At 32.5% G+C, this 25210-nt stretch overlaps 1 protein-coding gene across 10 annotated transcripts in view; it reads right to left on the bottom strand.

Annotated features, from left to right (window-relative positions):
• DMD (dystrophin) overlaps window positions 1–25210 on the bottom strand; it is a 2285006-nt gene that overhangs the window by 1365246 nt on the left and 894550 nt on the right. For all 10 annotated transcript variants that reach the window (XM_031963631.1, XM_031963630.1, XM_031963635.1 and 7 more), the window contains 6 exons: window positions 24002–24115; window positions 21812–21967; window positions 16291–16461; window positions 15076–15258; window positions 10868–11002; window positions 3178–3327 (listed from right to left, as the gene is read on the bottom strand). In XM_031963631.1, coding sequence (XP_031819491.1) covers window positions 3178–3327; window positions 10868–11002; window positions 15076–15258; window positions 16291–16461; window positions 21812–21967; window positions 24002–24115 — 909 coding nt within the window. The remainder of the gene's footprint in view (window positions 1–3177; window positions 3328–10867; window positions 11003–15075; window positions 15259–16290; window positions 16462–21811; window positions 21968–24001; window positions 24116–25210) is intronic.

Genomic DNA, 25210 nt, shown 5'->3' with positions numbered 1-25210 from the left:
TTGTTCCTCAATGTTCTAGTAACATTACAATCACTAACTATCCTTATACTATCAGATGAAGGAAGGGAGAAGGAGAAGGATAAAAAGGGGAAGAGGAAGGAGAAGAGAAAGAAAGGGAAGAAGAGAAGGAAGAAGAGGTGGAAGAAGAACAACAGGAATGACAGGAACAAGAACAAAAAGAACAAGAAGTTATTTTTGTTTACAGAAGATTTGATGAAGGAAAAAATTGTTTTGGCTGATATTGTTCCACCTGTCAAAATAAACCATTAGAATACATAGTTGGGAAAAGGTAAACTATAGGTCATATGCAATTTGGGAAATTTATCTTCCCCCTATCCATTGTCAGCTCTTGGCCAAATGGACAGAATGTTAGACCTGATTCAAGAAGACGAGTTCAAATTTGGCCTTGAACACTTACTAGGTTTATGGGCCTGACCAAGTCACTTAAAAATTCTTTTTGTCTCAATTTCCTCAATTGTAAAAATAGGAATAATGCAATTACCTCCAAAGATAGTTGTAAGGATGAAATGAGATAATATTTGTTAAAAAAAAAAAGGTGGAAAAATATCAGTTGCTTGTGGGTAGGCTGAGCTAATATAAAAAAAATGACAGTTCTGCCTAAATAGGTCTACTTGTTCAATGCCATATTATTCAAACTGCCAAAAATATTTTAGAGAACTAATAAAAACAATAACAAAATTCAGCTGGAAGAACAAAAGATCTAAAATACAAGGAAATTAATGAAAAAAATACAGAGAATGGTGTCTTAGCAGCTCTAGACCTAAAATATATTACAAAGCATCAGTAATTATTATATTATACCTATATATATCAGTATATTATAAAGCTATCAGATCTTTGGAGAAAGGAGGAATTTATGATCAAAGAAGAACTAGAGAATATTATGACAGACAAAATGGACAACTTTGATTACATTAAATTAAAAAATGTTTTGCACAAACAAAACCTACAGAAACAAGAAAAAAAGGGAAATACAAAGCCTAGAAAAACATTTTTTTACAGCCAATCTTGCTGATAAGGGCCTAATTTTGAAAATATATAAAAAAACTGTGTCAAAAATTGTAGTCAAAGGTTATGAACAATTAGTTTTCAGATGATAAAATTAAAGCCTTCTATAATCACATGAAAAAATTCTCTAAATCACTACTGATTAGAGAAATGCAAATTAAAATAATTCTGAGGTACCACCTTATACCTCTCAAATTGGCTAAGATGAAAAGAAATGATAATGATAAATGTTGGAGGGGATGTGGAAAAGCTGGGATACTAATGTATTGTTGGTAGAATTGTGAAATAATCTAGCCATATTGGAGAACAATTTGGAACTATGACCAAACTCTGCATTTCTCTTTGACCCAGAAGTATCACTACTGAGTCTGTATCCCAAGGAAATCATATAGGATGGTAAAAGACTCACATGTGAAAAAATGTTTGTAGCAGCTCTTTTTGTGGTTGCAAAGAATTGGAAAATGAGTAGATGCCCATCAATTGGGGAATAGTTGAACAAGTTTTTGTATTTGAAGCTAATGGAATATTATTGTTCTACAAAAAATGATGAACAAGGTGATTTTAGAAAGGCCTGGAAAAAATTAAACTAACTAATGCTGAGTGAAACAAGTAGAACCAAGAATACATTGTACACCATAACAGCAAGAAAGTAAAGTGATCAACTATGAAAGACTTGATTCTTCTCAGTTGTTCAGTAATCCAAGATAATTCAATAGATTTTGGATAGAAAATGCCATCTGATACTATAACATGTTTAACATGTATGAGACTGCCTGCTATCTCGGGGAGGAGGTAGAGGGAGGGAAGGGGAAAGTTGGAACAGAAATGTTTGCAAGGGACAATGTTGGAAAATTATCCTTGTATATGTTCTGTCAATAAAAAGCTATAATAAAAAAAAAAAAAAAAAAGAAAATGCCATCTGCATCCAGAAAAAAGAACTATGGATCTGGAGTATAAATCAACATATGTTATAGTCACTTCTTTTTTTGTTGTTGTTTTTTTCTCTCCCATGATTTTTCATAAAACAATGTGTATTTTAAAATTAAATAATTAATTTTAAAAACCACTTATCATAATTTCTTGAATAGAGCAGACATTATATAAATCCTCATTCGCTTCTCTTATTTGCTTCTTCCCATTTTCTGCCCTGACACTAGGACACTGTATCCTAGCAGTATACCCCTATCTTTGTCATCCATACCCCAATAAATGATTTATCAGTGCATTATATATATATATTACTAACTGCACCATAATTTCCTTTCAGGGTCACCACACATCTATATGTATTGTGTAAGACATTAGATCTGTATATTTTTGTCAAAGTATTTGTTCAATAAGTATTCAATAAATGTTTTTCTTTTCTTTTTTTTTTATTCTTTGTTATAGGGATTCCTATCTGAGTGCAGACTGAGAGAATAAGGACATATCAGCAAATAAATAAGATATAAAAATAAAAGAAGATAATATATATTATAAAAATATTTTATTGTTCTCAAAATCCAAGAGATATTTCATTATTATTACCTTAGAAATGATAAATATAATTACACTTTTTAGGGAGAGTAAAAGAAGTAACATATATAACATATAAAAATACATGCATGGGACAGTCTATCTTTGGTTTATGTGTCTTTGAATTTAAGTCCCCTCTTCACTATCTTTAAGAGAAAACTATTTCCTTACCTCCATCAGTTAGAATCCTTATTTTTCTTTAAAATATAATTCAGGAGCTGCCTCTGAAAAGAGATCTTTCCTGTTCCTCTCCTATTCTCACTTAACATTCTCTCCCTATTAACATTACTTTATATTTCTTTGAATAAACTTTTTTTAATGTTTGTTTATTCATGTAAGCTTCTGAAAACATGCTCTTTTTTTAATAGGGTGGTGGATGTGGCACATGGCATCTTGTATATAACAGATGCTTCATAATTGTTTGATAAATGGAATTGAATACACATATAAATGTCAACCCATTTGCATATTAATATTTGTATATGCATATATATGACATTTATATAGTTATACATATGTATATATGACATTTACATGGTTTTATAATACATATTCGTGCAATAAGTGATGGCAGTTTTTGAAGGTACTAATGTGATTAATTCAAATAGATCTGTAATATAGTATTTATCATACCTCTTGATGAAGGTCTTCCCACCAAGAATTAAATTTCTCCAGTTTCTCATTGATAAGTTCATCTAGGATTCCACCATCTGTTAGTGTTTGTGCTAGTTCTCGGATCTGATTTCGGTTTTCTTCTGGATGCTGCATTAAATTTTCAAGTGACTAAAAAAAATTAAAATGCTTAATAAATATTTTTAAAACTATATTAGGAGTCATCACAATACTAAATATTTCATTCAATACATCATCTAGATTCACATAGTAAAGATACAACCACTTAAACATTTTATTCAACTAATAAAACATATAATATCTCTGTTGATTAATTATTTTTATTTAATTAGAAAAAAATTTCTGCCAAAATGTGATTTACCTTTTATGCTTCCAAAAAGGTTAGCTAGACTATAAAAATATAAAACCCAAGTTTAAATATACCAAATAGAAAATTATTCAGTGTGCTCCTGCTCAATCTCCATTAGAATCATGAAATCATAGGGGGAGAAAATTCTAAGACATTTCTATTCAAGACTTCAGAGGAAAGAATTTAGATTAAACCTTGCTGTCAAAATATATTGATTATAAAAATTCCTGATAGTTTTTTACTTTGAAAACACATACACACATAACTGTTTTCCCTATGCTAATTAGAAGTAGGATGAAATAGGACAATATAGTTTCAACTTCAAATAGTTTTTTCCCACAAATTCCAAATATCTGTTTTGTATAATATTCCCACATTCTTGTCATTTATTTCATGCTGCCATTTGGAGCATTTTTTCATATCTCCTGTGACACCTTGCTCCATTGATGATTTCTGTTTCCCCTCTCTACTTTTTCTCTTTTATACTGGTTTCTTCCTCTTTCTTCATGCTAAAAACAACAACAACAAAAAAACAAACAAACATGGCATACTGGGTTTCATTATCTGCTTCCATTTATTCATCACTTCTAAACATTTGCAATTGGAATTATCTTCCTAACAATTTAAAGCAATTAGTCTCTAAAAAGCCATTTTTGGCTTCCTAATGTCTGTCTGTCTGTCTTTCATATACACACACATATATTCTCTCTCTCTGAATGTTCAATGTTGACTGAATGTTCAATCTTAATTTAAAACTGTCTGTCACATAATGCCAGCTGTACAGACTGTTAAAATTCAACAAATTACAAAACTGCTCTTTCTGTCATGCCTAGTATTGTTAAGGAAGAACAACTCTCTATATCACCTATCTTTGAAGTCCCTTTTTAACTCATCTCTCAAATGAAATATATATTACCAAATTCTATTGATTCTAACTCCAAACTATATAATTCATTTATTTTTTCTTTCATTTTTAGTTTAATTTGCTTTATTTTGAACTTAAGTAATAAAACAAACATTTTCATAACATAGTAGAACAGAAAAAAACATGATTGTATATGACACTGTAAATCTATTATATACAACTTGATATTCCTTTGAAACATACAATAATCATGTAATCTTTTTTTCCCCTTCCTACCCTATCCTACACTTGGCTACCATTAGACACAAATATGTATATAGCTATAAAATCATTTTTTGCACACTTCTATTTATCAGTTATTTTTCTGGATGCAGGTAGTGTCTTCTTTCATATGTTCTTTCTACTTAATTTGGATATTTATAATATTTGAAGTGACTCAGTCACTCAAACATTTTCTTAAAACAGTATTATTGTTACTGTATACAAAATTCTCTTGGTTATGCTCATTTTAGTCTACTATTTCATGTAAGTATATACATGTTTCTCTAAGATCACTGAATTTATGATATCTTATAGCATGGTAACATTCCATTAATTATAGACTTTATTATTTTCTGGATGCAGGTAGTGTCTTCTTTCATATGTTCTTTCTACTTAATTTGGATATTTATAATATTTGAAATGACTTAGTCATTCAAACTTTTTCTTAAAACAATATTATTGTTACTGTATACAAAATTCTCTTGGTTCTACTCATTTTAGTCTACTATTTCATGTAAGTATATACATATTTCTCTAAGATCACTGAATTCATGATATCTTATAGCATGGTAACATTCCATTAATTATTGACTACAAGTTGTTCATCTTGGGAAATGGACTTACTAGTGATATTGCTTCCTTACAATTCTTATTGCTATCACCCTAGTTTAGACTTTTATGACTTTTCACCTAGATGTATGTGAAAAGTTTCTCTGCTTTCATAACATTGCTAATTTCTTCAACACAAAAATAGGATAAATTAACTCCATTGCCCAAAAATATTTAGTAGGTCATTACTGTTTATTGAATTAAGTCCTCATTCTTCATTCCATTAGTCAAGACCTTAAACAACCAACTTTCTATAAAAGATTTATTCCAGAGTTATACCTCTTTCCAGCAATGGCTTTATTCATATAATTTACCCTGGGATAAGATATCTCAACCAGTTTGTCTATTGCTATCTCACCAACTTAGATGATCTCCATGAATGCGTCCTTGATTCTAGAGCTAAGATATTTCTCTTTTCTCTATCCTCTCATAGAATGTAATTTTCACCTCTTTTATTCACTTACAATACTGCATCTTTCAGGGAAATTACTCAATGTGCATTTCTAATCTCCTACATTATAAACTTACAGATAGCAGAGACTTAGTTGAATTTATCATTGCTTCTCTCTCAGTGCTTTGCTCAATATTTTCATTTAGTTAAAATCATTCACACAAATTTTTATTTAATGATCAATTTCAAGATTTTTCATCACTTTTGTTGCCCAATTTGGATATCTTTCAATTAGTTAATTTCTCTCTACTACTATAGGTTTTAATACAGAATTCTAGGTATAGCCTAATAAGTCTAGAGCATAGTAAAACTATTATTTTCTTTAAAATAATTACATTCTTGTTAGTAAGAGTAAGTATACACTACAGTTATAAGTGACCCAAAGATTATAGGAACCATGTATGTTGGTGCAAGTAAGTTTTATGTAGGATAGACCATTAATTCCCTCTGTGGAAAATTTATAAGAAAACATGGATAACAACTACATAAAAAGAGAAGTCTTGAATGAGTTAACAATTTTGCTGCTGAAGAGAATATCCACACTGATAAACTCATCAATCCATCAAAATATTGGAGTATAAAATTACATTGACTTCTTATGTTTATACTTCAAGATACCTCTTCCTCACCTTGAAGGTGTAAGCCTTTATATTCATCTTTATTGAATTTTTTCCTTATTCTTTTTGATTTTTTTTTTTTAGCTCCATTCTATCAAGATTATATTCTCACAGAAAGTTAGAGCTACCAGGATGCTTAGAGATGGTCTGGTTTAGCCATATTTTACAGATGAGAAAAATGAAGTGCAGAGAGAATATATTTCTTTTTCTGTATCACTTGGCTAGTAAACAATGGAGCTAAATCTAAAACCCAGCTATTCTGAATAAAATAGTTTAAAGTAGGAATTAAATCACACATTGAACTACTGCCAATAAAATTCCCTTTAAAATGCAAATATGTGCTTTTCAGTGGGAGAAATTTTGTAAGGGAATTCAATGATGCTTTACTTTGTGGGTAAATTTTGTGATTAACCTCTGAGGCCAAGGCCAAATATTTGAATCCAGGAGAAAAAATTCATGACAAGACAAGGAAGTTTTGAGGAAGAATGGTATGAAGTTGTGGTGTCAAACTGAAAGAGAAATAAGGTTCACTAAACTGTATGCAAGTATCCTTGTTGGGATGTATTGATCTAAAAAACCCACATATTTACATTAAATATGTTTTATTGTATTTTTGAAATTTTGCTGTCTTTCCCAACTTGATTTTTCTCTGGTTAGAGGCACACTCAGATATTTTTTGGGTACCTCTGCTGCAAAGCTCTGAAAAAAGTAAGTAGAGGCAGGACAAACTTTGTGTCTGGGGGATGTGTGTGTGTGTGTGTGTGTGTGTGTGTGTGTGTGTATGGATGGGGAGAGAAGAAAGGAGTAGAGAGAGAACAGAAGAGAAAAAAGAAACAGAAAAAAAAGAGTGACAAAGAAAGATATAGAGATAAAGAATGAAACACAAAGAGAGAGAAGAAAGCAGAGAAAAGAGAGTGAGAGAAAGCAGAGAGAAGGAAGCAGGGAGAGAGGGAAGAAAGAAGGGAGGGAGGGAGAGACGGAGGGAGGGAGGAAAGGAGGAGGAAGGGAAGGAGAGAAAGAGAGAGAGAGAGAGAGAGAGAGAGAGAGAGAGAGAAGAGAAGAGAAGAGAAGAGAAGAGAAGAGAAGAGAAGAGAAGAGAAGAGAAGAGAGGAGGATTAAACATCTTATGCCTTGAAAGAGGTGAAAACTATGGGGTGAGATATTGCAAGTACAATGCTTATTATTATACTATTGAGAGTAATGGCACAAGAAGGCAACAAATACTCTGGATTATTGGGGGAAGGAGAAAACATTGCCCATTAGTGTGAATAAAATAAGGTTCCATGCATGTGAGTCAATCTTCTGAATCTTGAAGGATGACAAAGAATCTGAAAAAACAAAAGTTGAGAAGGCAGCTCATTCCAGACATGAAGGGGAGCTAGCTTTGTGTGAATGCCTACAAGTCAGTTTCAATTTTAGGAATCAGTTCATAGTCTGATTTAACCAAAACAAACATTTCATGTAAAGAAGCAATGTCCAATAAAATTGAAAAGGTACTTGGAAGCCAGTTTGTTGTAATGGGTTGAAACTCGAGTTGATGCACTGAGGTCCCAAGCACGTGAGGCTAAACAATAATTGGACCATACTCTATTAATATATATGCTTAGAGAAAGAATGGGTCCCACTCACTCTTTGTGCAAATCCTGATGTGTTGTATAGGAAATGATGATTTTGGTGGGTGGAGGCAGAGGGGAGGAGAGAGAAGCGGAAAGAGACTGTTGGCTGGCGTCTTGTTGCAGCTGCTCACATTGCTAATCCCCCTTCACCTCAAAAAGAATAAAGATTGAAGATTTTCCTTTAACCTGAATTCCTGACTCCAGCTCATTTTAAAATACACGGTCATCACAATTTGTGAAGGGCGTATAAGAATTATTATTTTCTCATAAAGGAAATAGAGTACTACCAAAGATCATAGGAGCGACATAGGCAGAATTTTGCATTAGGGAAATTATTTTGGAAGCTGTATAAAGAAGGGATTAGAGAAAGGAGACGGGAGACAGACATACCATTTTGCATATTATTGAAATAATGAGCAGGGAATAAGAATGACATCCTGAATTAGATTGGTGACATGAGTAAAGAGAAGAGGAGACAAAGTTATGATGACAGTAGAAGTGACAAGAACTTGGTAGGTAGAATGAAGAAAATAGAGAAAGAAAGACTATCTCATTCCCACAAAGGCTATTCAAAACCGTTTTATTTCTCCTCAAAACCGCCATCTCACCCCATTTACTTTTTTAACCAGCAGTTGATCTTCTTCCATAATCAACTTTAAGAAAAGGCACATTAGTACAGAATATCCTCCTCTATTTCTCCTCATTTTTCAATATTCATAAATCTTCCCTTACTCTCTCTCTCACTACAGTCTCACAATAAGAAGTAATCCTTCTGGCAGCCATATAAAAGACATATCCTATATGTATAGTTTTCATTTCATCCCTTTCAGTTTTCTCCATAAGATTTGCATCAACACCATTCTCTGTTTGTGTCCCCCTCTCTTTCTGTCTTTTATTTTTCTCTTTCTATCTTCTTTCTCTTCCTCTTGCCCTTCCTGTTCACTTCTCCATAACTTTCTCCCTCTCACACATTTAGCCTTTTCTTAGCTACATGTTCTTTCTTTCCTGCCTATAAATATGATCATATGTCCTCCCTAACAACAAACAACAAACATAAAACAAAAAACTCTACATGATCCTACCATCCCTGCAAATTATCATCTAGATCTCTTCTTTAGAAATGAGTCTATTTATCTCTCCTATGTTTTTTTCTCTTTTACTCTGATTTTTCTCTCCCAAAATGATTCATAAAGCAATGTAATAAATAAAATTACTTCAATAAAAAAGAAACAAGTTTAAACCTCCTATCACCACTTTGTTTCTTCTCATTTGCTTCTAAACTCCTTAGCTTTCTGAAGCCCTAGACTTCACAAAAGAAGCAGGAGCTGGAAATCTGAATTTGGCAGTAATTTGTATATATGTGATATGCATAAAATCTATTGTAGACAGGAAAGCACAATCTGTTCTTTGCTTTGGTGCAATGAGGCATTCAAATACAAATTTCTGTTCAGAAGATCAGCTTTGTTCTCATCACATTTAGTAGTATATGGAAGATTCATTTAGAAGATAACTTCCTTCTATTATTTCAGTATAGCATCATGCTCAAAAAAGGCCTTTCCTCACTCAAAATAATCAACACTTATTCAGTGGCTTTGAAAAACTCCTTAGGAGAGGACTCTTTTTATCATGTGATCATTTGCTTATAAGCTAATCTGCCCCATTGCCTTGATTAGCATTTTTAAGATACCTATGATGGGAAGTCAGTCTTTCCCAGACTGCTTTTGTTAATATGTTCAAGGCAGTCTCAACATCTCAATAACCATTCTTGTTCTTGCCTTTATTTTCCCTCCTCCCCTGAAAAATGCCCAAGTGTTTATTTCTCATATAAAAGATGTACTTACAATATTTTTTTTGCTAAGTCCTGAAAAGAACTAAGTCCTTTTCAGGACTAAACCTGTTATGAGGTATTTTTCTTCTTATAGCACCATCCCTGTAATGGTGTCTTTCTCTTTACTATAGCTAACTCTATTAGCTTGCTAAATTCCTCTATGTATTTAACCTGCACTCACACTTCATGCCATATTTCTTTAATGGCTTTTTCCAAACCCCTTTCTTTGCTAACCCTATTGCTCTCCCAAATCTATTTCATATTTATTACTCCATGTGCCTATTTTACATCTTCATTGTGTCAGTAACCTCTTCTAAATAGCAAGAAGAGGATAATGCAGCAGTGAAAGAAACCAAGAAGAAGTAAGAAAACCAAGAAAAAATCTTTTCATAGACTCCCAGGGAGTATATGAGCATGGGATAACAGAATATGCAAACAAATAATGCATTTAAAAGCATCACATCATACGATGAAGATTTCTGCTATTATTTGTCCTTCATTCTTGATGACAATAATGACATCAGGGAGGTGATCCCAACACATGCAAGAGAATTGAATTTGAATGAGGGAGAGCTGTGCAAGGTCACCAGACTCTCTTTCTCATCTGGAACCATCTGGGTCCAGTAGCAAGATATGGATCAGGATGACTAGAGTTGGTCTTGGACACAGTGGGAGACCGTGGCCTTTATAAGTCTTTAACAGGTCTCAATTTAACTGATATAACCATCCATTCAGTGATTAAGTCTACCTAAGAAAGAAATGAGGCAAAAAATGGCCTTTTGAAGACTGAAAATTATCAACATTGTCTAAAAATGAGCAAGTTGAGATAGACATTTGAGTTCTATATGAGATGGTCATCCAATGAAAAGGACATTTTCTTCTGGCCTGTGGGTCATCACATCCTTCTACAAGACTCTATCAATAATGAAACAGAGAACTTTATAAGGCACAGTAAATTTCTTTAGTAAACTCCAAATATTCATGAAAATCATTTTGAATTAATTTTAAAATTTATACTTGTCTTTGTTGTTATTTTCTTTTTATTTTGTGATTCTATACATTCATCATATCATGTGTAAAGATGCTGAACTTACATCAAGAGCTTCAGAAATTTCCTCAGCTCCACCTGGGATGTTTTCAGTTGCTTTAAGTTTGATTTCTACTTCAGTTAGCCACTTGTTTTCAGTCTCCAAGTATGACAGTAATTCACACCAGCATGCCCAGACCTCCTAAAAATAAACAACAGTCACCATTTCTTCAATCTAATGCATAGAAGTGATTTGCTCTCAAGAAGGCATTTTAAGTCTTCTAAAATACATGCATGATTTTTGCTCTAATCCTATAATGAACTAATTTGTTGTTCAGTCATCCCAGTCATGACCAGCTCTTCATGAACCCATTTGGGGTCTTCTTAGCAAAGATACTGGGATCATTTGCCATTTTCTTCCCCAGTGGATTCATTTTCTCAGACAATCGGAGGTAAAGTGACATGCTTGGGGTATTGCAGCTAGGAAGTACAGGAGGTTGGATGTGAACTCAGTTTCTCCTGACTCCGAACCAATGCTCTATTTACTGAACCACTGGCAGCCTCCAATGTTTCTCTAAATCCTTCTTTAAATCTTTTATTCATTTGGAGGATAGTGGAAGTCAACTTTTCTTATGTTACAATATTTCAAAAATATGTAATCTTTGGTCATCCAGCATTCTTATGGTAATAGGTATGCTAAGGAGATAACTTTAATTTAGCAACTTGAAAAATATTAAAACTAAATTCAGAATACTTAGATTGGCATCTACCTCTTGCATCGTCATATAGCTTTGGCAGGACCTTTTCCCTTTCAAGTCTCAGTTTATCATCTATAAAACAGGAATGATAATACTTATACAATAGAATAAGATTATGTTTTTAAGATATAATCTCCTAAGGGCAGATGCTCACTCTCCATGTGAGTACTCAGTAATTAGCAATTAATGACAAGTAGGTATACATAAGATAATATTTTAAAAATTTTAAAACTGGAAATAACTTATTTGAAAAACAACAACAAAAACTTTAAAATATAGTTTAAACACCCAATTTTCCCTCTCATTTCCATATCTTTGTAGAGGCTATTTGTCCTGCTTAGAATGCATTCCTTCATTTCTTCTGTCTCTTAAAATTCTTCAAAATGTTTTCCTCAAAGTTCAATTCCTATAACAATGTCCACATTTCCAATGTCAACATTTTACTGCTCTCCATTCCTTTCCATTTGATAATGTTTTTCCCCATAAAACAAAACAAAAATGAAATGCCCTGCCTTTTACTCACCCTTTTAAAATATATTTTTGTTTTCTCTAATACATTGTAAACTTATTGAAAAAGGACTTATTACATTTTTGTGGCCCTGGCATCTAGCATGATATCTAGATGCTTAATAAGAGTTTTTATTTGTTTTCCTTTCACTCTTAATTCATACTTCAGTACTCAAATTTTTGTGATTTTATTAGTATGTTTTATCCTTCCATCAATGCAGATTGTCATCTTTGCATACAGTTTTTACAAGTAGTGGCTGAAAAACATCATTATGGCAAATCTAGTAATCAACCTCTTTTTGAATCAAAACAAGCTGGTCATCAGTAAACAGACACATAATTTATTAGCAAGCACATTCTCAGAACTTGTCTGCTATGGTAATAATTTCTTGAATTCATTCTCTGTTTTCATAGCTTTTAAGTATCTCCAGGTCACTAAAGAGATGAAGCAGGAAAATAGTAAAGATTAGCACTATCCTATTCAAAATTGCAATATCTAGCTCAGTAAGATAAATCAGAGAAGCCACAGAATAGTCATTAAATAAACTCAGATACTTTTTATCATTTTTAAAAATTTTTATTTTTTTAAAAAAGGGATTGATTTGACTATGATCTCTCAATTTGCCTTCAGTCTTCCACCACTCATGAAATTCTGAGATTCCTAGTAGAGGACAGAGAAGAAATCCTCTGCTATCTTGGCACCATGTTTATTACTGCCATATGGCTCTATTCCTGGAACTCAGATGAGTGAACTTTGTGTTTCTTAGTTGGATCATAAGTGACTAAGTAGCAATTCGGAAATAGGTGTTTCCAGATTTAGAAGTCACCTTTTGAATTTGAGAATTATAAAGATGTTAAATCTTAAATTAAATTAATTTTATTAAAATGTTAATATTAACATATTAATCAAAATTAATGATTTTATTTTTAAATTAAATCCACTGCCTATCACTGGACTTTGAAGACTCTGTAATATAGAGTATATAGGCCTATATGGTTATATAGGTCTAATGTAAATGTACTAATTTACATACAATTTATCCTTGAGTTAAAACATCATCCTGTGATGTCATTGGTCCTTTAAAAATGAAGAACTAAAAACAAAAACAAAAAAAATCCACTGCAGTACTTTTAAATCAGGGACATCAATGACTGAGGAAAGAAAAAGTTCAGAGTCCTGGCCTGGATTACAAAAAGACATAAGCCTAGAAGGAGTGGTTTGGACAATACATATACAAAGACTCAGATTTAGAGGTCTAATATATACTATCCTTGTTTCTAGATATAAAGAATATCCTTTAATAAATCTCTCTAGAATATATAAAGTCTGGTACATAGGTTGCTTTCCTTTTTGTTCTCTGCTGAAGACACTGGGTTACCACATATTCAGTTCAGAGAGGCATTTGCCACCAAATGAAGTAATTGAAATAGGCATAATAAAGTGACAATCTTTTCATTTAAAAATTATTCCAACTCAGATTTTATATATTTAATTTGATATACTGAATAGCTCTAATTTAAACCTTTACAGAAAAGACCCAAGGGATTAAAAGAAAATCATTGTCAAGGTTATGATATGCAAATAAATGAAGTAGGTTTTCCACATAAATAGAAAAGCTATAGAGTAGATCCCTTAATATGTATTTCAATAAGCAGTTCATATGGACAACAAGTTAGGCTCAGAGCTAAGAAGAAGGAGGAAAACAAAATGGATTATCTTTATAAAACTATAAATTCTATTAATGATTTTCATCTTCCCTTGGGAGGAGGGGGATGGAGGAGACTTTTTAAAAAATATATTAACATTCTACTAGTAAGATAAGTGAGAGAAGAAAATCAACAGTCTCCAAAGAATTTTATAAGAATTTCACAAGGAAAAAAAAGGAATTTCACAAGGTGGGCAATGGAAAAGGGAATGGTGGGTACAAGTCAGCACAAACATGTAAACAAAGAGGAACTTAAAAAAAATTTAAAGTCATTAAAGAAACATGTAGCCGGTATACTATAACATATTTAACATGTATAGGTGAACCTGCCATCTGGGGGAAGGGGTGGGGGGAAGGAAGGAAAAAGTTGGAACAAAAGGATTTGCAATTGTCAATGCTGAAAAATTACCCATGCATATATCTTGTAAATAAAAAGCTATAATAAAAAAATTAAAAAAAAAAAAAAGAAACATGTAGCAGGAAGAGAAAAAAAGACTGGTTATGTAGACAGGGCACATTGTAGATGGTCAGCCAGAGTGCTCAATATCAGATTAAAGAACATTTTCAGCAATCTTGAATGGACCTCCCCCCTTCCCACCCCCACTGACTTGCCCTTACTTTGAGCAACTTATGGGAGGACACAGACAAAAATTTCACAGCAGAGACAGATATAGATGGATGATGATGTCCATCAGTAGATAGAACTTCCAAATGGATGTGATCATAGCTCCATTTGAATATGAACACAATTTAGAACTATAAATATAAAGATCACTAGATCAAGGGTTGAATTTATTTTTCAGTTTTCTGACTGCTTGACACCCTATACTTTTTCCAAATACAAGGTGTTTCACAATAGATAAATGTTTTGTGCTTTTGGCATAATACAATTTCCAAGTTGCATATCATCATTTTTATTCATGACACTGTTAAAGTGTAAATGCACTTGACCATGCCAACTATGTATTCAAATATACATAGTTCAAGGTACAGAAGGGTACATGATGAAATGACAATATATTTACAGGGAGATGGCAAAAAACAATTTTCTCTTTATAGAAACTGTCAAGAATAAAAGAATCATATGATGCAAGGCAATAGTTTTTGTTTTTTAAATTATAAAATGGGGTGCTTTTTAGAAAACTTTCTTATCTATGAAGACATTTATGATTTTCTTTGATGCACAGAGTTAAGAACTCAGACAAATATCTGTCTAGTCAAAGCAGTATAACAACTAGATTTACATTTTTTGGGGGGAGTAACTTCAACAAACACAATTATCCATATAAACAAAAGCTTCTGACCTCCAAAGTCTTGCATTTTCCATTAAGTCTACTGCAGAGTCGTTGGTAGTTGGTAATTAGGGTGTCGAGTTCCTTTTTTAAGGCATCATGTGCGACAGGTGGAGCACGTGCTATGAAATTATTCATAGAGTCTGTGAGGAGTTTAACTTTGACTTCTTTCTGTAGGGCTTCTTCCTTAGCACTCTGAAAAATATAGGAAGTCATCTGAAGTGCTTGTGCAAAAATATTATATTTTCCCCTTCAGAACATCCCTATTAGCTAGCTATGCTATTCTATTATGTTTTTCAGTCATATACAACTTTCTAATGACCTCATTTAGGATTTTCTTGGCAAAGTTATTGGGGGAGGGAGGCAGTTGAAATTTCTCTAGCTCATATTATAGATGAGAAACTGAGGCAAACCCAATTGAGTGTCTGAGGCCAGATTTGAACTAAGGAATATAAGTCTTTTTTACTCCAGCCCACTGTGCCACAGAATCAGCTATTAGCTAGGTGTGGTTGGCTACACTTAGCAATAAATAACAAAACATAAAATGTAGAGGTGATTCAGTTTATAAAATCAGTTTAAGGAAAAATTTTAAAATTGAAATAATTCATCTATCTTGAAAAGCTAAATAAATATCATTTGTCATTCAATAAGAAATATTTTGATAAATACTAGATGTGTACATATGTGTAGATGTATACACATATTTCTATTAATACTGTGCAACTGAAAACAAGAAATTAAACTTTTATGTGATTAACATGTTGAATTTTTAAAAACTAATGTAAAAGTAAAATCTTTTTTTAAGTAAATTACTGGATTTATTGACATCTACATGTATGTATATTATATATACACATTTGTATGAATTTCAAAACAGAAATAACATTAAAATGGTTTCTATGTTTAATAGTCATTAAATTTCTTGAACTAGCAAAAGAAGGCAAATTCATCTCCTAATTCATCTCCATTACCAACTCTCAAGGGGCAGGGGAAGGGAAAGATTTTTGCAGAGAAATGAACCATCCAAAAATAGGCAAGAGAACTGTGGATTTCTACATATTAGTAAAAATCTTTAAATTGGAAATATTTGTGTTATATTTCGTATCAAATTAACAGGAACAAAATAGGTTCACGGAATGACCCAGAAAGAATAATGACATCAGGAAAAAGAAGTAATTTCTTTATTTAAAAAAAGTTCTTTAAAACTTTTTGCATTTGTGTTTTCACCTTCAATTCCTCAACTGCTTTTTGGAGCTCATCTGGCGTTTTATACTCAAAATCCCTCTCCAAGTATTCCTCTTCTGCTTGTGTTATCCATTCATGCATCTCAGACAAGTCTTTTCGAAGGCTTACGGTCTTATCCAAACCTCCTTTTAGGGCTTCCTTTTTGGCATGTGCCTAAAAAGAAGGGAAATAAAGAAAAAAAAAAGTTTTACCGTTGCTTTAAAAGAAACAGGGAAATTAGCTAACAAACATCAATTATCTTTTTGCTGATATACCTTAATTTGTTCATTCAATAGACATTCTTTTAAAAAATCTAATCTATTTATGATACTGTGCTTAATGTAGAAATAAATGAGATAGGCTATCAATAGAGAGATCAGGGAATACAGATACACAAAAAATTGGGGAAAATAAAAATAGAGGAATGAATGCTAAAGAGAGGTTTAGGCAGCATGTATAAGAAGTTTAGGGAAGAAGATCTCATCTAACAATATAAGATTTGGGAAGCATTCATAAAGGAAGTAGTAATTGAAATGGGACTTTTAAAAAAGAGAAAGATGTCAATAGAAGGAAATGGTAATGATGAAAGGGACAATTTATACCAGTCATTAGACATTACATTAGCAAAAGATGAGAGGAAAGAGAGGGTAAGATAAGGACAGGAAATAGAGAAAGGTCTAGTTTGACTTAAACATTGAGTATGTGACAAGGCATGCAAAAAGTAATATTTAAATGAGATTTTATGAAGGGGCTTGAGTACCAAGAAAAAGACTTTCTATTTTATATTTTAGGTGATGAGGAATCACTAAAGATACTTTTTCTTTGCTTTAAATAAAGGAGTGACATGCCTTAAAAAAAACACCTAGGTCCAGGATCAAGAGGAGAGAAAGAATGGAGATAGAACAACTGGCTAGAGTATATTACAATAGTTCATATGAGAAGAGATGAGGGTCTAAATAAATGTAGTTATTTTGGGAACTGAGAAAAAGTTACAGATTATGAGGAATTTGAGAGGCAGGAAAACCCAGAAAATGTTACATCCCTGAAATCAAGGAATGAATTAGAAATAAAATGGGTAGGTAAAAGTTTCAAATATTGTAGAGATAACATAAGGATTGAAGAAGGGTCATTGTGATGCAATATAATTTTGTGGTCCCCTCATTTTTGGGGAGGGGCTTCTATTCTAACAACAAGTCAGTAAATCCTAAATCTTCTGGTTTTGGAGTCTGCTTCAGTAAACTCCCATCACCAAACTATCTGATTCTGAATAGACCACTCCTCTGTTGGATAGTTTCTAGCCTTAGGATATTTCCACAGACCAAACTTCTGAAACAATAGTGAATAGACCACTCTTCTGTTCATTGCTGACTATCAGATAGATAATCTGTTGTTCAGTGATAACCAAATTCTGGAGTTCACTCCTCTGGCCCATAGAATTAGCAAGTCAATGATAGAAAGATGGATAAAAAGGTCTCCTCTCTTAGGACTTTGCTAATTTCTTTTGGCATTCAGTTCACTTGTAATGGCATTACAACTACATTAAACTTTGCCCCTTGACTAGGAAATAGGATTAAGTCTGCAAATTCTTTTGAGACACCTGGTGACACTGACCTGTGACCCCAAACTTTTGGGGTCCCTTTCCAAATCTCAACAATTGTAGATCTTTGGAAAAATAGTTTCAGTAGAGTGTGAAGGGTGGGAGCAAAATTTCTATAGATTATAGGATGTGAGATTGAGGAAGGAAGGTGGTACACTTGAATGGACTTCAAAACATGTTTTATTAATAAAGGGTGGGGCCCCAGATTCTAAGGAGGAAAAACATGAAGGCAAAGCTGGGAAGGGGATTTTGTGCTGTACATTATATATTCATGTTCATGCTTCTGTTTCTCTTAACCCAGGGGACCTTCCTTTCTCTTAATGTTTTGTCCTGCTAGGACTATAAAATTACATGAAGAAAAGAGAGTGTGAGGAAGAGTGTGAACAGACATAGGTATTTTGGAGGATATCCTCTGTGGATAGCCAGCCATTGTGTCTGAAGTAACATCAATATGTTTTTTAAAGTGACCAAGTGTAAGGACAAGGATAGGTAAAGAGAGAAAAATTAAGCAAAGTTTGAATCATTTGAGAAAGCTTTCCAAGAAATTGAGGTGGTTAGACAAAAATAAATGGATGATTGATAGGAGGAAAGGGCTTCTGACTAGGGAACCTTCAATTTGGAATCACAAGGGGAAAAGAAATTTATCACTGAAGGAGATATATTCTGCCCCTTTTCTCAAATTCATCCCTTGATTTAACATTTGGAGCAAGAATTCACAGACATGCTCTGCTAGGTAATTTACTATAAGACTTTATAAAACAGGGAGAATGAGAAAAAGAGTTGATATGGGTAGATTAAATAAGTCTTGTTGAGCAGTAAAGTTCCTTTTCAACTCCAAAATTCTGATTCTATCAGTATGATTGATTGGAAAGTTAAATAGGGTTTTTGTGGCTCCCAGAACAATGTAAGTAATCTAAAAACCAAGATTTGAGTTTCTATCTAGAAAGACAGAGCAGTGAAATAACTTATTGCCATACCAGGCCCAACAATCATTGTAGGGGGATGAATGTTGTGGGAAAGAATTCACAGGCAAATCAAACCTATGTCATTCACACAAACCACCAGATAAATTAATTTTGTCTATCTTAACAAAATTGCTAAACAAGATTTAGCAAAACAACCTGATTTTATGTATAGACACATTTGTAAGTGTGATAAAAAAAAATTGCCTTGGAAAAGGAAGGACTTTTTTGTTTGTTTGTTTCTGTTTTGTTTTACTTTTAATCAGAGCCAAAATCAGATTGCAGATATTTCCTTTGTAGAGAACTGCTTCTTCATAAAACATTTAAATTACCCTAAATTTAGTTATAGTAACATGATTTTTTTTTCCAGTTTTGATTAATTAATAGGGATTCCCTAAATATATCAACCCAGGTCTTTAGCTAAAATGTTACTTTTTCAAATTTTGCTTCCAGGAAGATATCAGTCATTTTAATATATTGCTTCTAGATAATAACTTCTTCAGAATACTTCTTTTAGGTATGAATTATTTCAAGAAAAAAAGCCTATTTGCCTAGGGCTATTCCTTTTATGAGTTAATACAACTTTAGTATCTTTATAAGCAATGTTTTTTTTTCTCCCAAATGATTTAATCTCCAGAAAAAATTATATTGTTTGTCAACTGCTGAGTTTTTAAAAATTCCTTTTGCCTTTTTGCTTATATGATACAAAGGTAAGACGAAATGATAGGTTGCAGAGGAGTAAAGGTTACTGGCCAGAAATCAAAGACCTGGAAATAAAGGAGAACTTAAAATAAAGTAAACTTAAAAATTTAAGATATTACACTGTCATCAGGGGGACAGTAAGCAAAATAAATCAGGAGACAGAAACATATGTTATATCTATAGATGTATATCTCTAGATTTATATCTACATCTATGAATGCAGTCAAATAGCTGAGCTGAAACCTATTATGTATGGTATTTTCCACCATTACAAGGTGGTCCTTGAAAGTAGGCATTTTGTTATTTTCCTATTTGTAGCCCATGTGTTTGTATGGAGTAATCACTTAATAAATACTATTTAAATCAATTCACACATTGACATATTCTCATAAATTTTTTGTTTTAAATTCTAAACTTCAAAACAAAGAATTTTTTTTAAAAGGATATAAATTTTACCTCTAATTTTCAAAACTATCACCTTTCTTGAACTTTCTTCTGAATTTTCACTGTTCTTTTCTAATACTCAAAAAAATTTGATAGCCCCCCTTTATTTGGCATCACTATTGCTACTCTTTCTCTTATCTATACTTTTCTCCAGTTAAAACTACAAAAAAAGAGAGAAAAGACTGCCTAATAACAAATAAGCATGGTCAAGAAAAATGAATATGCACAATTGCTCAAACCAAAAATATTTGTCTTCTTTCTCATCTTATAGCCATCACCTCTCTATAAGGAGGTAGGTCACATTTGTCATTATACATTGATCATTTCATTGATAAGAATTCTTAAGTTTTTCAAAGGTGTTTTTAAAATTTCTTTCAAAGTTATGTTGTGATATCAATCTGTTACAAATTATTTCCATTCTCTTCACTCTGCATAAATTCAAACAACCAAGGATTTTCTGATATATTTTTCAGTTTTTTAGAACTAATTAATATTCTATTTATTACATTCATAATATAATTTTTCAGCTATTCCTTAATTGATAGCTATGTTCTTACCCTCTAATTGTTTACATTTTCCTCTAATTATTCTTCTTTTGATATTTTATTTCATTTTAAAATCACTTGCTGCATTTCTTCTAGGTTATTTACATCAGATCTTAGAAAAATCATTCCCCACCCCCATTCAATTCCTGCTTGTGGTTGTTTTGGATTTAGTTTCTCTTTAGGGAAATCTATTTATCTGCAATAATATTTTAAATAGCATGGGAGCATGGGGTATTCATTAGTTTACTCATCTCTCCAGCTTTGGTTCTTGAAGTGAGGTTTTATGCCAAGGCAGGCTCTGCTTCACTCTTTACTTTTGGGGAAAGCAGTTCAGCTTTGCTTGGTCTTCCCCTATATAACCTGGCTTCTTACATTCATCTCTATATCCATGTGCTACATTCCCTTGGATCTCTTAGGTCCTTTATGACTTCTCAGGAAAAAATGCTAGGTACCTTAAAGTATCATGACCTAAAGTATTATTTATTATTGCTTCCCAGGGATTCCACAATTCCTACCCTAGGAATTTTTTAAAACCACTGTTGTATTTTTCTCAGGGGAGGCCTCTGCTTTTGCTATATCCCCATACTATGTTAGAGGCCAGATGTCTTTCTGGCCCTTCTCTAATATTTTGTGCAATTATGGAATAGAATAAATCTCAGTTTCTCATTTTATTCCCAATCAATGTTCAGTCTGAATTCAATTTCAGGTTTTTGCTATAATAAATGTCATGTTTCTGAACTGCCTGCCCCCCCCATTCTGGCAGTATTTTTGTACAGAATGTCAAATTTGGGGTAGGTCAGTTATAATTTAATAATACTTTTCCCCCTTATATTTCTGTGAGTAACTTTGATTTTTTGAATTTTTTTTCCTTTATGATAAACTCATTTTAAAATAGGATCTATCTATAGCTATATATACAAAAAAGATTTAAATGAAAACATGGACTAAAAAAAAAGAAGAAAGTTTTTTTTTTTTTTTCTTTTTTTAATAAGTGACAGTTTCTTCTGTGGAGCCAATTTATATTTTTGACATTCAATTTTTGAGTCTCATTCAGTAAGACTAAATCACATAGTCTGTAATATCTACTCTGCACATATTTCTGTATTTGAAGTAAACTTTGTGAGATAGAAAGATAATTACTCTGAACTGGAAATGTCTAAGAGTATTCAAAGAAATAAGTGAAAAGTTGAAAGAGAGGGGCAATTGAAGGGGGGGAGACAAAGGAAAATGAAAATATTAAACAAAAGAAATCAAGACAACTGTAGACCACCAACCTGCTGGCAAATATGGTCCCACTGAAAATTAAGTTCTTTTAATTCTGCTTGAACTTTGGAAGCAAATTGTGGCTCTGCTTCATTCTTTATCTTCTCTCCAACATCATTGACACTGATTAAACTTGGGTGGATTGTTTGGATATCATTTACTAAAACCTAAAGGAAAAAAAAAAATTAATGAAATGAAAATGTATACAGCAATTTGAATATAACCCCGCAACATACACACTAAGACTTGAAGGTAGGTTCAAATCTCACTTCTGGCATCTAATACCTGTTGTTATTGTTGTTGTTGAGTGATATTTATTATTCAGGTTGATAATGAAGTGGTTTGCCATTTCTTTTTCCAGTATATTAAGGCAAACAAAAGTCAAATTGACATAGCTAATAACTGCTTGAGGCCAGATTTGAACGCAGGTCTTCTTGACTTCATACTCAGCACTCTAGCCACTTAGGAGCCTCTATGGATGTCCTAATGTAGGCAAATTACTTAAATTCTTTGAGTGTGTCATTTGCAATACCTATAGTTCCTACTTAAAACATATGTCCTGAGAATTAAGTGGAATAATGTATGCAAACTGCTTTGTAAATGTTGAAATCATGTGCAGTAAACTTCTTTCAGTTTAAGATAAGTGTATCAGAAGAACAGTATTACAAAACTGACAAGACTTCATGATCTTCCTGGTTTTGGAATTTCAATGAAAAATACTTTGTTTATTAACAAAATAAAAAATAATAGAATTTCTGTTATGAGAAAAATACAAAATTAGTGATGAGTTTATATTACCATTAGGATTTATACTAACATAAACTAATATATATTATGATCCAAGAGATACTGGCATAAAATGTAAAGCTCCTTATATTTATGATGAGAAAACACAAGTTCAAACTAGGATACAAATCATAATTCAGACTCTGAATCTCTACTTCTTCATCTATAAAATTGGGGTGATAACACATTCTATTTGACTACTTGATAGGGTAAACCCTAATTGTGAAATCAATGTGAGTTTTTACTCTTGTTACTAATGTTTTGAAAAAAAATGTGGAACTTCAGAGAGAATATTGCAGCAAGTTTTTAATTTAGAAATAGAAATCACACACTTTGCCCAGGCACTATTAAGCTTTTGCAAATATAAAAGAAATAACAGAGAGAATAAGTTGTAGTGATTAGAAAGCTGGGTTCAGAACCAGAAAGACCTAGGTTTGAGTCCTGATTCTGACTCAAGTTGTCGAATACTGGCTGGGCAAGTCACTTAATCCGTAGGTCTCTAGGAATTTTTAAAGACTGCAAATTGCAGAAAATGTGCTGACCTGCATTATTGAGGGATATTTCCTCACCTGAGAATTCCCCATATTATGCTTCTATTCCTATCCTCTAATAGATGCTCTCATCTTAATTCCCACTGGATTGTGGGCACAAAATACACAAGCTTTAACAAACTGAAAGACACACAGATATATGTGTATATGCATATAAAGAAAGGTACATATTATATATGTAATATGTGTATAAATACAGAGAGAAACACACATACATACATAGAGACAAAGGCAAAGAGACAGAAAGATAGGCAGACACAGACAGACAGAGAGGGAGAGAGAGAGAAAGAGAGACAGTGACAGAGAGAAGGGAGGAATAAGGAAGGAAGAGAAGGGAGGGGGGAAGGAACAGAAGGAGGGAAGGAGGAAGGAAGAGAAAGATCTCAATACACAACAAATGTCAGAGAGAGGACTGATGGATGATGATAGCTAGAATTTACATAGTGCTTTAAGGTTTGCAAAGTCCTTTACAGATAATATATCATGTGCTTCTCAAAATAACCCTGTGAAGCAGGGGTTTCATTAATTTCTTTTTTATACATAAGAGATCTCAGGTGAATAAAAGTTAAGTGACTAGTCTGGAGTGACAAAACTAATTGCCTGAGGCTAGATTTTAAACTGGGGTATTCCTGACTTCAAGTCTAACACTTTATCTTCCATATCACCTCAATGTATCATAATAATTTATTATCATGATTTAGATAATGACTCTTACTAGTTTTTTACTCAACTAAAACTGCATTTTAAAATGATATATCATGAAATTTAGTCCAGGTCAAGTAAAGTTGGCAGAAAGTGTATAGGCTTGGTAATTTCCCATTTTATACTACCAAATATTTTGGCATTTATATAACTATTACTTACTGTGCACTGTTTCAGTTGTTTTTCTAAAGCTTCTGAATCCCCAAGGGCTGGCCATTCTTCCTTCAGGAAAACATCAACTTCTGCCATCCATTTCTTCAGGGTTTTTATGTCATTCTGTAATTAGAGAAGCATTTTATAGTGTTACTGGAATACCAACTGCTTCTCATGTTATTTATTACAAATATATGTTTCTGTACACTAGCACAGAAATTATTCTAACAGTACAAAAATGTATAATTCTGGAGAAAATCTTTATTTAGGCTATATTGTCAAAGTTTAGTGTTTAACACAAGAATAAGAGTTTTAAAAAAATGATTGTACAATAGTTTATGATGCTATTTTCAAGAAGATCAAATCATTTTTCCTTTAGAAAAAAAATAAGCTACAACATGTATTGTTGCTAAGTGTTCCCTTACAATACATAAAACAGATTATGAACAATAAACTCATTTCAATTGTGTTTTTATAGCTTCCCTTACCAAAACCTTCCATAAAATGTTTTCCAAATTTGATAGTGTCAATTTTCCTTCTTGTTTTAAACTCTCAATGCAAGATTTAACCTTCTTAAAAGAGAGAAAATGCTATCTATCTATCTATCTATCTAATACTTCACTGAGGAGCCAGGGGCAAGGGGATGGATAATGAGCAGAAGAGAGATTGCATCTAGACTTGTTCTCTATGGCCTCAGTAAGAGGCACTTGGACAAAGTTAGAGAAGAACAGATTCCAGGCTGATATAAGGGAAGATGTCTTATAAATTAGAGGGTTTCAGAAAATCTAAGAGGCTGATTCAAGAAGTAGGCTCCATTTTACTAGACATTGTCAATCAAAGGCTAAATGACCAGTTGTCAAAGATGTACTAGAAAAACATATATAAAATGTTCAAGAGATCAGATATAGTTGGATGAGACAGCCTGAGGTTTCTTGCAAAATTGAGATTCTGTGGATTTTTTTTAATTCATAAAAACCCTATTATTGTGCATATTACTATTTTTAAAGCATGCTTTAAGAGCTTTTGTGTGAAAGCATATATGATTGTGAAATGTTAGTCTTTATTTCCATGGACTTTTGATAATGCATTTCTCTTCCTTTTGCCCTCCTAAAAGTTCTTTGATGAAGCAGAGAGATCATTTTGGCTTTACTTTAAATTCCATTTCAACATATATTGACCTTTGGGGTATAGTTTTCTTTTCTTTTTTTTTTTTTAAAG

Source organism: Sarcophilus harrisii, chromosome 3, assembly GCF_902635505.1.
Source record: "Sarcophilus harrisii chromosome 3, mSarHar1.11, whole genome shotgun sequence".
Taxonomy (NCBI): Eukaryota; Metazoa; Chordata; class Mammalia; order Dasyuromorphia; family Dasyuridae; genus Sarcophilus; species Sarcophilus harrisii.
This window is presented reverse-complemented; position numbering and strand designations above follow the sequence as displayed.